Source organism: Crinia signifera, chromosome 4, assembly GCF_055691185.1.
Source record: "Crinia signifera chromosome 4, ASM5569118v1, whole genome shotgun sequence".
Classification (NCBI taxonomy): domain Eukaryota; kingdom Metazoa; phylum Chordata; class Amphibia; order Anura; family Myobatrachidae; genus Crinia; species Crinia signifera.
In genome coordinates, this window is record NC_139220.1 from 6,544,365 (window position 1) to 6,558,806 (window position 14,442).

General features: G+C 51.3%; 1 protein-coding gene across 14 annotated transcripts in view; it reads left to right on the top strand.

Annotated features, from left to right (window-relative positions):
* CACNA1C (calcium voltage-gated channel subunit alpha1 C) overlaps positions 1-14,442 on the top strand; it is a 319,991-nt gene that overhangs the window by 184,009 nt on the left and 121,540 nt on the right. For all 14 annotated transcript variants that reach the window (XM_083180868.1, XM_083180855.1, XM_083180858.1 and 11 more), the window contains exons 4-5: positions 8,836-8,975; positions 9,806-9,945. In XM_083180868.1, the coding sequence (XP_083036994.1) occupies positions 8,836-8,975; positions 9,806-9,945 (280 nt within the window). The remainder of the gene's footprint in view (positions 1-8,835; positions 8,976-9,805; positions 9,946-14,442) is intronic.

Consider the following 14,442-nt stretch of genomic DNA (forward strand, 5'->3'; position numbering starts at 1 on the left):
AAATAGTTTCTTCTCCCTGACAAGTGAAGAGGAGGCGGAAGGGGAGGGGGATGTGGTAAAAGAGTCAGACGGCAGCCTTGTGTTGAGGCCGAGGAGGCAGAGACAGAGGAAGAAAAGGAAGGTGGATGAACAGCCCTGTCCTGTCCAGGAGAAGGCAAGCGAGGGGGTAGAGCCTTTTGTTCTGAAGTGTAGGTCCTTCCTGAAAAAGGGTGCCTCTGGGGCTCAAAAAAAAGTGTGCACGGTGGAGGACTTGGCACCTCAATTGAGGGTGGATGAGGTGGAGGATGTGCTGGTGGAGCAGAAGGTAACGGGACCGGTGGTTCAGCTGGGGCAGGGTGACGGCCAAGTAGGCGTCACGGGGCCTCCCCTGTCTGGCGCTGTCCCCGATCCGGATCCCGGTGGCTCTAACCTCATCGGTCCTCATGTCGACCCAGGTCCTCCCGTGGTGGTCGACAACACTCCTCAGGGCATACCTCTGGGGGCATCGCTGGCTCAGGTGTCTGGGGGCGGTGTTCCTGACAAGGGGGTTCTTGAGGAAGTCAAGAAGGTGGTCGAGGTAGTAGAAGTGGTGGAAGATGGCATCCTGCCGATTGTGGAGGAGGAGGATGTCGGCCCGGGGGTCAGTGTTAAGAGGTGGGGGTCGGATGAGGATCTTCAGGAAAAGCGTGTGAAGAGGAAGTGATCTGGTCCCTACGCTCGGTGGCTCTGAAGGATGGCCCCCCAGCCCATAAGATTTGCCACGCACAATGTGGCGTCTATCTTGTCCGTACGTGCTCGGCAGTTAGCTTATGATTTTTTAAATTCCTTAAATGTAGATTTAGTTTTTTTGCAGGAGACCAGATTGAGGCGGCTCGCGGATATTCTTAAGGCAAAAACCGAGTGGAGGCGTGGGCCGTCCTTCTGGTCTCTGGCTGCCGAGCCGTATGGAGGGCTGGGGATTCTTTTTACCACCGAAGTTACCATCCAGCGAGTCATCGAGGTGCAAGTAGGCAGGTGTATGGTTTTGGATGTCAATCTGAAAGGGCACGACCTGAGGCTTATTAATATCTATGGGCCCCAGACTAAATGGGACAGGAAGTGTCTTTTCAGAGAGATAAAACCGTATCTCTTTGTAGCCCGGCAGATAGTCTTTGGCGGTGATTTTAACACCATAATTAGGCCCAAAGACAGGGGAGGGTCAAGGACTACTCTGGGCTACGACTCCCTCTTTCTAGTGAGTATGATTAGACAGTCGGGTCTGGTGGATGTGCACGTTCGACACTCCCCAGACCTCACGGGGTTCACCTTTCATAGAGGTAGTTGCAGGAGTAGAATAGATAGGGTTTTTGTTAAGGAGAGCTCAAAAACCTCGGTTCCCAAGCTGTGGCCAGTAGAGTTCTCCGATCACGTTTGTCTGTGTGTATCCTTGAACGCCTCAGAGTCCCCTCAGAAAGGCCGGGGCCTTTGGCGCTTGAACTCCAAACTCCTTGAGAGGGAAGAGGTTAGACAGTCTTTCAGGGACTTCTTTCAATCTCAGGAGTCACTTTTGGAGGCGGGTTGGAACAGGTCTGAGTGGTGGGAGGTATGTAAAAAAAGGACTCGCAGTTTTTTTCGCGACCTCGTAGCCAGAGAAAACTTGGTCAGGAATCGTGTCTACTGTGCCTTGAGAAAGAAATTAGATTTCCTGATCTCTGAGCAGGGTGATGGTGGGGAAATCTCCCGGGTGAAAGCTCAGATGAAGGAGTACCAGTACAACCGATACGCTTCTTTGATTTTGGAGAGGGATTACGGGAAATACCACTCACCTGATCCCTACCAGAATTGCAGGAGTTCGGTTGACTGTAAGGAGGTGAGGGGGTTGTATGATGGCCAGGGTGTCCTCCGCGAGGATCGGGAGGGCATCCAGGGAGTTGTGCAATCCTTCTACTCCGACCTTCTATCTGAGAAGCCGCCTATCAGAGAGAAGATGGAACGGTTTCTGTTGGAGACGCCAGGTCTCGGGAGTCATGGTAGTGCTCTTGATTCCCTTGGTGAGGAGATAACGGTGGACGAGGTCAAGAAGGCCATAGGCTCCTTGTCTATGAAAAAGGCCCCAGGTCCGGATGGGTTAACCTCTGAATTCTTTAAGTGTTTTTGTGACCTCTTGGCCCCTCGTCTCGTGGAAGTATTCAATGAGTGCCTGGGTGAGGGCTTGCTCCCTCCTTCCATGAGATTGTCTGCCCTTATCTTGCTTTCCAAGGGGAGGGACCCGTCCCGTGTTGAGAACTGGCGCCCCATCGCCCTTCTTGATACGGATAGGAAGATTCTGGCAAAGGTGCTCTTTAACAGACTGATGGAGGTTTCTGAGTCTTTGCTTTCGCCTTCTCAGCACTGCACTGTGAAAGGCAGGAGCACTTTTAGTGCTGTCCTTGGCATCCGGGAGGCCGTGGAGCGGTGCAGGGCTGAGAAGTGGGGAAAGTACCTGCTGGCGTTGGATCAGGCAAAGGCTTTTGACAGGGTAAACCACGAATACCTGTGGGCTCTACTGGCTAGGTATGGCCTCCCAGTAAGGGTGGTATATTGGCTGCGGGTAATCTACAGGCAAGCCGAGAGCTTCCCTCTTGTGAATGGTTGGGTAGGTCCGACCTTTTCAGTGAATTCGGGTGTTCGGCAGGGCTGCCCTCTAAGCCCTCTCCTATATGTTTTTGCCATCGACCCCTTCATTAGAAGGTTGGAGGGTGGCATTGTGAGGGGAGTCCAGCTGAGCCCGGAACATTCGCTGGAGGCAGTGGCCTACGCGGACGATGTCACCGTCATCCTGTCGGATCCGTCGGAGGCGGATGCGGTGGTATCGGCCATCCAGGAATACTCGGTGGCGTCGGGTTCCCTGGTCAACCAGGACAAGAGTGAGGTTTTCTGGATGGGGGAGGAGGGCCAGGAATTTGACCTTCCGGATGGTCTCCCCCGGGCGAGCCAGGTGATCAAAGTCTTAGGCATCGAATTTGGCCCGGGCGATTACGCCACGCGAAATTGGGATTCCAGACTGGTAGAGGCCGGCCAGAAGGTAGAGCGCTGGAAGAGGTGGAAGCTGTCCCTCAGGGAAAGGGTGGACCTGATCAAGACTTACCTGATCCCTGTGTTTTTGTACGTCAGCTATGTGTGCCTTTTGCCAGAGTCGAGATGGGCAAAGATTTATGCTCTGTTTTTCCAGATGCTCTGGGGAAACAAACTGAATCTGATCAAGAGGACTGTCACCTACAGGTCGAGGAGGGAAGGAGGCCTAGGTATGGTCAACCCAGTGCTATTCTTTTTGTTGACCTTTATTAAATTACATCTGTCAAGCCTCCAATTAGAGGCCCCTCCTCGATGGGTAGAAGGTTTCAGAGTCTGGGTGTCTCCTTTCCTCAACGCATGGTTAGAGGGAGGGAGTGTTAAAAGTTTGCGAGTCCGCCGTGGATACCTCCCGGCCTACGTGGCTCCTGTCTTGAAGGTGACAAGGCGGTGGGGCCTGGAGGCGGGAACAGTCAAAGGTTCTTCTAGAAGGGAGCTGGAGAAGAAGGTTTTGCAGTCTCATTTCCGGGAACAGCTGTCACTGAGGGACTGCCCGGGTAATTTGTCATCGGAGGGGCTGGCCCTTGTTAATTCTGGGAGGATCCCTCTGAAGTATCAAGACATTGCCTGGCTCTCCTTCCACGGGAGGCTTTATGTGAGGGGAAACCTGAAGCATAGAAATGCCGATGATCGTAGTTGTCCACGGGAGGAGTGTCTGGGGGAGGAGGAGACTATGGACCATTTCTTGCTCAGGTGTCCCTTCAATGTGGAGGTTTACAAGGGTGTTTCCAGGGCCTTGGGAATCCCGTGCCTTTCGGGGCTCAGTTACCCGGAGTGGGCCTATGGGGCGTTCAAGCGTCCGGGTCGGTTTGAGTTATCCACTTTGTTCTTAGTCAGCATAGTTGTTAGATATTTCACGTGGAATGCACGGTGTCAGGTATCCATTAGGCAGAAAGTCCTCCCCTGTGTGGTGGTGGTTACTGACATTTTGCACGAGGTGTGGAAATTGAGGGATCTGGAGAGACGCCGGATGGAGGCCGGGAGATGGGCCAGGCTGTGGCGCCATCTTCGGCCCCCTTGAGTGGGCGGCTGACTTACGGTAGTCTCTCTGGCTTGTGGCTTTGCTATCCTTTCACTCCCTTAGATGTGCATTACACAAAATATGCGGTTTTACATATACCTGTAGCACCAGATCATTTCCTCTTGCATGCAGTTGTAAATACCGCATGTAAATAAGTTTGTTGTGTTATGTGATATTGTATGACGCATTATGTTTCCAGCTGATGTATTGTTGTATTATTCATGTGAAAAGCCCGCTTTTCTTTTCTTTTAATTCTAAGACCGATGTAAGTGGACTTTATACGGTCTTTTCATGGACAATGTTTTTACGCAAGAAAAGGGGCTCATGTATAATCGCATGTATTCGTTTTTCTGTATGAAATGTTTATGTCTTTCTGTTGCAAGTTCTAAATAAAGAAATATTACCTGTATTAGGGGAGGTTGTGTGATGTCAGCACCAGGCAGGATATATCTGTATTAGGGGAGGGTGTGTGACATCAGCACCAGGCCGGATATACCTGTATTAGGGGAGGGTGTGTGATGTCAGCACCTGATATGCCTGTGTTATAATCATTCCGTGGTGAGGCTGTTACGATGGGTTCTGGAATGGGTGTGTAGCCGTGTACTGTAATATACAGTATTATAATGCATGTGGGGTGTTCCTAAGTATCTAGTGCCATCAATGGTCATGCCCAGTGCCATGCAGGAGCGGGTATAGTTACCCCCTGATGAAACCTGTGGTATGATATGCAACATGCAAGCTTTAACCAATACATTCGGGAATTTTAATAAACCATAATACATTTAATAATAAATAATGATCTGTAATTTGCTCCCTGCGGAATGACTCGGGAAAGGCACTCATGTCCCATGTGGGCAAATTTGGCATTTTCACAGCTTATTTTCCCGTTCCCCAGGGCCTCATTGATGGCGTGGCACGAAGGGTTAATAACGAGCGTGTTTGGTACTTGTGTAATTTCCTGAGGACGCACTAATGAGTCTTTATGAATAAATGATACGGTTCTCTGTGAGGAACAATCTGCGTGGCGGCTGTGTGCAGGGTTTATGGCCATATTTGCAGATATAATGATTCACCTTCTGCAGAGCACAATGCGGAATGTGCTGCACAGCCTGTGGTTCTGCAGCTCACACTCGGAGACGCCTGTAATGTTATAGGGGACATCTCACCCCCCCCTCACGCATCTGCCTCCGAGTCGGGAACCCCTACACATACACACTGACTCCATCCTCCCCGGGATTCCAGTATTGGGGATACCCTAATTACTGTCCCAATACTTCCCGCACGCTCCCACACATTCTATGGTTGTCCATAATATTGTCCCTCATTTTTGTAATTGTACCCTGTGGCGTTATCCGCTATCGATGCGATTGGTAAATGTTACTGGACAGAATAAATCCGTCAGCACTTATCCGCCGGCTCACTGAGCGTAAAATCTGCTGACGACCTGCGCACGCGTCGCTACGATTTCACCGCGATCAATATATTGCTTCCCGAGGTGCTCGGTCACGTGGCGGCACAGGATAAATAGGATATCAATAAGAAGAGCATTTACTCCCTGCTATTTGCTTGATGAGCCACTTAAGGGTGTCAGTCCGGGATTTATCCGCGGCTTCCCGCGCCGTGGCCTCTGGCCGATCGACCGTAAAACGTTACTGATGCCTCAATCAAGTTGGGAAAGTCGATCTGATTGTGTGTGCGGTTGGGAGTCACCCAGTCTGTTCTGCATGAAATGTGTTGTGTTTCAAGCAGGGAGTTAACTGTAAACAGGATGTCTTATCAGAGATGAGGATAATGCTGACATTAGCAACAGTATAGAGTATATATAAGGGATAATCTACATTCTTATCCTATTATGTACAGTGTGATCTTTGTGATGATCCGCAGGGACTGGCGTTAGGGATAGTGGACTAGTCGTGTAGGAATTTAATGAATAACAACAATTTTGCGCTGTAGCCCCCAGCTGCCAATCTGAGGTCAGATTTCATGGGTCTGTCGCAGCCAGAGAAATGAAGACTGACCTCTGATTGGTTGCAGCGTTGATATCAAATATGCCCTTAAATTGTAAGCTTTCTGGCCAAGAGTTGCATTGATTCACGATTTCTAGTACTTTGCTTACTGTTAGAGGGACGTGAAAAAGGAAAATATTTCTTGGTGAAAGTGATTCGCTTTCCAGGTTATCTGTGGTCAAGACAGAGCAGTTTTGTAGACTGAGGGGCAGATTTATTAAGCTTGGAGAAGAGATAAACTGGAGATAAAGCTGAGAAAAGGTAAAAGGAGATAAAGCACCAGCCAATCAGCTGTGTTTGAAAAAGACAGTTGGGAGTTGATTGGCTGGTGCTTTATCTCCTTTTACCTTTTCTCAGCTTTATCTCCAGTTTATCTCTTCTCCAAGCTTAATAAATCTGCCCCTGAGATTTGAGCGCATTGTCTGTTACAGGGGTTCGCAAACTCGGTCCCCAAGAGACAGAAAGGTGGAAATTTACTATCGCCCAATCAGAATCTACTTCTTATTTATGTAGCACCTTCTAGAAGATAATAGATAGTATCTGATTGGTTGCCCGTAGCAACATCCCATGGGAAATAGCAGTCCCATCTTAGTAAATGTCCCCTAATAGAGGGTACACACAGTGAGATATGCACTATTTTGCTTCTAGAAGTATAATTAAATAGAAAACCGAATAAGGATCAAATGGTCTTTATAGATTCGATGCAGATTGGATCCCAATGCGCGTAGTGGAAATCGAATAGAAGAATATGGTGTTGTCAGGCAGGACTCTATAATACAGGTCTGTTATATATATATATATATATATATATATATCCACTGCATTTTGCGTACCATTCTATTCCATCCTGATTCAATCCCAATTGAATTGGGATCGAATTGCAAACAAAATTGCACCATGTGTACCCACGTAACAGTCCAGATTGAGCACAGATGGTTAAATCAATTCGAGTGAGTACTAGTTACTTTAGGTCACCTATGTTTAAGCATGAATATCCTTAAAGCAGACACTGTTATGGCTAGTGCGGGAACCACAGGTCTATGTTTCCTGATAATATGAACACTAGGTGGCTCTGTTCTGTGGCTCTTATTGGCTGATATGTCCAGGTGGCTATGCGGGATTGTAGATGTCTTCTCTGTATAATAACTTCTGGTTAGTAAGGATTTGTGTGCTGTAACAATGGAACTCTGTAATAATGTAATGCTGGAACAATGTAGCTCTGTAACAATGTAACGCTGGAACAATGTAGCTCTGTAACAATGTAACGCAGTAACGATGGAACTCTGTAATAATGTAACGCTGTAACAATATAAGGTACTTGTTTCCTAGCACGGCCACAATCTTGTGGATCGTGTACCTTTAAGTTAAGGTACACGATCCACACGATGGACCCGATTTCCTTTGAAATCAGGTCCATTTTGCCAGCAAAGGTACAAAATCGGGGGGCATCGCGTCGGTCGGGACCATTAACATTGGTCCCGACGCGATGCCCCCGATTTCCCCATAGGCTTCAATGTTAAAATATTTTTTAACATTGAAATCGTGAGGATCGCGTCGGTCTTGTGCCATTATAATGGCACAAGATGAGATGGACTTGATTAAGTCCATCTCACCTTTAAAAAAATTTGAAAAATGTGAAATGGGCCAATATGACCCATTTCACATTATAGATGTCCCCGTCGTCACCCCACGATAGACGCCAACCCGAAGCGTGGCGAGCGCAGCGAGGGGCGGTGGTGCGCGTCCTCCGACCTTTTCATTCCCCTACTATCCATGTCAGCGTGGAGTTGAGAATAGAATAGTGTGGCGAGGGGACGCGTATAACTTCACAGGTATACGCGTCCCCTCGCCACGCTTCGGGCTCAGTGGCTCGCTGCGCTCCCAACACTATTCTATTCTCAACTGCACACCGACGTGGATAGTAGGGGAATGAAAAGGTCGGAGGACGCGCACCGCCGCCCCTCGCGGGCTCGCTGCGCTCGCCACGCTTCGGGTTGGCGTCTATCGTGGGGTGGGGTTTACGTCGTTAAATTTGGGGGTCTAGGGAATATTTTACATTGAATCCAATGTAAAATCGGGTCCCAGGGACCCGATTTACATTTCATTCAATCAAAAAATCGGGTCGAAAATCGGGTCGGTCGCGTCGATCGCATCGCATGCGACCAAAACGCATGCGATACGATCGACCCGATTTTTCCGACACGACCACCCCGATGTAAATCGGTGTGGCCGTGCTAGGAAACAAGTACCCAATGTAACGCTGGAACAATGTAACGCTGGAACAATGTAGCGCTGTAACAATTTATGTAACAATGTAACGCTGTACAATGTAGCTCTGTAACAATGTAGCTCTATAACAATGTAGCGCTGTAACAATTTATGTAACAAAGTAACACTTTAACAATGTAACGCTGTAACAATGTAGTTCTGTTACAATGTAGCGCTGTAACAATTTAGCTCTTTTACAATGTAGCTCTGTTACAATTTAGCTCTGTAACAAAGGAACACTTTAACAATGTAATGCTGTAACAATGTAGCTCTATAACGATGTAACGCTGGAACAATGTAACGCTGGAACAATGTAACGCTGGAACAATGTAGCTCTGTAACAATGTAGCTCTGTAACAATGTAGCTCTGTAACAATGTAGCTCTGTAACAATGTAGCGCTGTAACAATGTAGCGCTGTAACAATGTAACTCTGTAAAAATGTAACGCTGTGTTCCGTCTCTTCTCTGCAGGAGCGAGTAGAATATCTTTTCCTCATCATCTTCACAGTGGAAGCTTTCCTAAAAGTCATTGCATACGGACTTCTCTTCCACCCCAATGCTTACCTCCGCAACGGCTGGAACCTGCTGGATTTCATCATCGTAGTTGTAGGGTGAGTAGTACCCGGGGGCCACTTACATGCCCCATCCGTGCATAGCAACGTCTGTGTTATTGTGGGGTCTGCAGGAGTAATCGGTCACAGGGTAATAGGGGGTCACAGGGTAATAGGGGGTTTCCACACACACATGCCCTATAGACATCATGGGGTATATATATATATATATATATATATATATATATATATATATATATACTAAGATAATTCTACTGAAGATGAGATGTTGCCCATAGCAGCCAATTCGATTCTACAGGGTTTATTATCTAAAAAGGGTTCTATCTATTATCTTCTAGACCAGGGGTGGGCAACATGCAGCCCGCAAAATGCTTCTCAAAACTGTAGTGCAATGACACGCGGCCCTGACCGGCTGAGCCGCTTGTCATTCCGGTACAGCAGTGCCGCCGCTGAGGAGAGCCTGGATTTCCCCCTGTGACGTGAGACGCTGTGGGGCCTGAGGGGTGGAGCCAAAGGGCCAGTCAAAACTTTTGTGCTGCTTTGATGAACACTAGCACGTTGGCTCCGCCCCCAACACCGCGCAGCATCTGACTTCACAGGAAATCCCGGACGGCTGCACTCGGTGAGCAAATCTCTCCTCAGCAGCACATTAAAATATAAGGTCATTTAATTGCGCCCATTTTGGGGGTGGGGGGTCAGGGGCAGCTGTGTTAAGGGGAGAGGGGGGTAAATTGGTAGATGCTGCTATCTGGGTCCTTAGGGAAAAGGGGAAGGTCACTTAGATTTGCGTGCGCCCTCGGAAGGAAGTGGGCGGGCAGCTGACATTCGGTGGTGATTGCAGCGTCTGATTTGTGCTCTCCTCCTTCCAGGCTTTTTAGTGCAATTTTAGAGCAAGCGACGAAGGCCGATGGCGGCAGCGCTCTCGGAGGAAAAGGAGCCGGATTTGACGTGAAGGCGCTGCGAGCGTTTCGAGTACTCAGACCCCTGCGACTGGTTTCGGGGGTACCTAGTAAGTAGACAGATAAGAAGATCGCATTACTTCACTGAGTCACAGTCTTGCAGTCTTCTAGGTAACACAAATGTTCCATATTGTTTGATGGATTTACCCACAAATACACTTGTAGTGCAGCACTGCAATTTAGAATGAACGAACTGAAATGCTTTGCTTTGCTATTTGACCTTTTTATCCTCAATCTTAAAGAACTTTTCAGTATGTTTTCTGCTTGTGATTGGAAGCCCCAGTAAATGTTGCCGTCTAATATTGTAAAAGCAAAATAAATGGTCCTATGGGTTAGTCCTGTATCCTGGTCCCGTGCGGTGTGGAGTCTTGGGTGGGTATTCCAGGTCACTCTGGTGCGGGTGTCAGACGGGAATGACTGCTGTGCGTGACTCTTGTTGATAACCGATGGTTCTGCCCACGCAGCAATGCCATATACAAAAGACAGCGGCATTCGTGAGCCTGCTCTACCTCCTCTGTGTGAGGCCTGGCGCCACCCTGTGGAGACACTGCCAGCCCAGACATTCACAGCAGCGATAGGATGTGTCATCTTTGTCATGCGGAGCACACTAATTAAGCAGTAATGAATGCCCATGCCAAGCTTTGCACTCGGGTGCCCGCTGCAGATGACAGACAGTACATGGCAGCTTCATTTAGCTGTGGGCTCGTGTCCAACTTTCCTGCTTCTGAAAAACCCCCATCACCGTCAGCAGGGCCTTTCATGGAGGAAGCGGCTGCCGTTTTCCCGGAGAACGCCGGTTGTTCCTGTTGGGATTCCCAGGGACTCCTAGGAACATAATGATCCACTCAGCGGCACATGCCCCTCGGGCTGTTGTCTGATGCCCAATGCATGACCTGCTCCGTACATTTCAGCTCCGAACTTCAGATCCCAGATGGTCCTCGGCCGATGGGAAACGATATAGAATAAAAGCTTTCCTGGAAATTGTGTGTGTGATGTCACAATGGGGCAGATGTATGAAGCCTTAACAAGAGATAAATGCCAGGGTGATAAAGAGATACTAGGTGATCCATCATGCCCCTCTTCACACCGTCGTGAGGGGCTAAGGCCTCACCCCCCTGGTGTATGGCCACCCTCCCCCAGAGCGGCGGGTCTGCACCCACCCCCCCCACCCTCTCGCTGGAGCTGCGGGTATGCCCACCCTCCCCCGGAGCGGCGGGTGTGAGCGCTGGGGAGGGCAGGCATACCCACTACTGCGGGCAGTGGGTTGGGTGCAGACCTGCTGCTCTGGGGTTGGGAGGGGGTGTGGACATACCTGCTGATGCAGCGAGAGGGGGGGTGCGGGCAGACCCGCTGCCCTGGGGGAGGGAAGGGTATAAGGCACCGGTGTTGATGGGGGTGGTGCAGACCCGCTGATGGGGGGGGTGTTTGCCGACAGACACGCTGGCGCGCAAGGGGGGTGCTGGCAGAGGGGGGGGGGGGGGGGGGGTGCGTGGAGACCCGCTCGCGTGGGGTGTGGGCAGACCCGCTGGGGGGGGGGTGCGGACAGATCCGCTCGTAGGGGGATGTGTGGGCAGACCCACTGATGGGGGGGGGTTTGCAGGCAGCAGGGGCGGGCTGGGCCGGGGGGGCAGAGTGCCATATGCCCCCCGGGCCGCTTACCCACCCACTGGCTGCGGGCCGTGCTACGGCTGGATCAGCTTCTCCAGCCCTCCTGCACTGGCCGCGGCTTACAGAACACGGCCGCGGCTACAGGAAAATGGCCGCCGGCCCCCTGCACTGAGGACATGTTCTCAGTGCAGGAGGCCGGCGGCCATTTTCCTGTAGCCGCGGCCGTGTTCTGGAAGCCGCGGCCAGCGCAGGAGGGCTGGAGAAGCTGATCCAGCCGTAGCACGGCCCGCAGCTAGCGAGTGGGTAAGCGCTCCCCCCCCCCCCCCTCCCTCACCCCAGCATATGTGTTTCTGTCACTGTGGGGGCATATCTGGCACTGTGTGGGGGCATATCTGGCACTGTGTGGGGGCATATCTGGCACTGTGTGGGGGCATATGTGTATCTGGCACTGTGGGGGGCATATCTGGCACTGTGGGGGCATATATGTATTTGGCACTGTGGGGGCATATGTGTATCTGGCACAGTGGGGCATATGTGTATTTGGCACTGTGGGGGCATATGTGTATCTGGCACTGTGGGGGCATATGTGTATTTGGCACTGTGGGGGCATATGTGTATCTGGCACTGTGGGGCATATGTGTATTTGGCACTGTGGGGGCATATGTGTATCTGGCACTGTGGGGCATATGTGTATTTGGCACTGTGGGGGCATATCTGGCACTGTGGGGGCATATGTGTATCTGGCACTGTGGGGGCATATGTGTATCTGGCACTGTGGGGACATATGTGTATCTGGCACTGTGGGGGCATATGTGTCTGGCACTGTGGGGGCATATGTGTATTTGGCACTGTGGGGGCATATGTGTCTCTGGCACTGTGGGGGCATATGTGTCTCTGGCACTGTGGGGGCATATCTGGCACTGTGGGGGCATATGTGTCTTTGGCACTGTGGGGGAATATGTGTCTCTGGCACTGAGGGGGCATATGTGTCTCTGGCACTGTGGGGGCATATGTGTCTCTGGCACTGTGGGGGCATATCTGGCACTGTGGGGGCATATGTGTCTTTGGCACTGTGGGGGAATATGTGTCTCTGGCACTGTGGGGGCATATGTGTCTCTGGCACTGTGGGGGCATATGTGTCTCTGGCACTCTGGGGGCATATCTGGCACTGTGGAGGAATATGCGTATTTGGCACTGTGGCAGAATATCTGGCACTGTGGCGGCATTTGTGTCTGGCACTGTGGGGGCATATGTGTATTTGGTACTGTGGCTGAATATCTTGCACTGTGGGGGCATATCTGGCACTGTGGACATCACATTGTGCGGTGTAATGGGCATCATGGTATGGGGCGTAATGGACATTACGGTGTGGGGAGCATTGGGTAATTGCCATCACAGTATGGGGTGTAATGGGCATCAAGGTGTGCAGCATAATGTGTAATTAGCATCACAGTGTGCGGTGTATTGAGTAATTAGCATCGCAGTGTTGGGCGTAATGTGTAACTGGCATCATGGTGTTCAGCATAATGTGTAATTGGCATTACGGCATGTGGCTTTATGTGTAATGGGTATTACAAGGTTCGCTAAAATGTGCAATCTGCAGGTACACAATACAATCATGGTACAGGCAACGCCCCTTATGATAGGCCACGCCCCTAATTTTTCGGCGCGCCTACGGCGCGCAAAAGCATTCCTTCCGACGGTGACTTGGCTGATTATGGGCCAGTGCTCTGGACTTGCCCCCTAGGCTAAAAGTTGCCAGCCAGCCCCTGGCAGGCAGACACGCTGCGCGGGAGGTGTGGCTTTGCGGACAGCCCCGCAACACCCCCCCCCCCCAGCGGGGATGGGGGGTGCGGGCAGAACCACTGCTCTGGGTTTGGGGCGGTGCGGGCATATCTACTGATGCAGGGGGGGGGGGGGGTGCAGGTAGAACCGCTGCCCTAGGGGAGGTAAGGGGACCTCCCCTAGGGCAGCGGTTTTGATGGGGGGGGGTTGCAGACCCGCTGATTGGGGGGTTTGCCGACAGACACGCTTGGGGGGGGGGGTAGGAGGTGCTGGCAGGGGGGGTGCAGACCCGCTGATGGGAGGGGTGTGGGCAGACGGGCGGTGTGGGTGGACCCGCTCTGAGGGGGGGAGGTGCGGGCAGAACCGCTGCCCTAGGGGAGGGAAGGGGGGAGGGCAGCAGTGTTGATGGGGGGGAGGGGTGCAGACCCGCTGATGGGGGGGGGGGGGGGGTTTGCAGACAGACACGCTGGGGGGGGGGGGGTGTAGGAGGTGCTGGCAGGGCGGGGGTGCGGGCAGAACCGCTACCTATTTATAAAGGACGCCAGAGTGGTGGCAGGGCAATAATGCGTCCTGTGCCAGCCCCGACCACTGGTCATGTGACACATGGATGGTCGCAGGGTGCTGTTAGTGCCGGCATGCCAGATACACGTGCCATGGGGCAGCACCGATGGTCACACCTAGACCTTGCTTATTTTAGACATTTCTGCACTTGATGGTTTATAGCCGATGGTGATTACCTTTGCCATCGTTTGAATAGAACCAAATGGTTTCCTGCCATCGATGGTAGAGATCCACCTGGTTTTTGTTTTCGACAATCGGCTGGGATACGGTGCATGGCTTTGCCCTCTGACACCAACAAACCCCTGCCCCCAGGTAAGGACCGGTGGTCCAGCCAGTAAAAGAACTGGGATGACCATCGGTCAGTGAAACCATAAATGGCCATCCATTTGATAGATTGCAACCATCAATGGCCGCTTACCATTCAACCATCGATGGTAGCCTTATTCACGGACGCCTGCATCCTTCTGCAGGTTAGATTTGTCTGCCTTATACCATTGCAGTCTCCATGCGATTGGTGGGGGGTGAGGAAGAGGCGTGTTCTTTACATTACCGGCACAGACACAGGTAAATACCTGGCGATGACATCACACTAG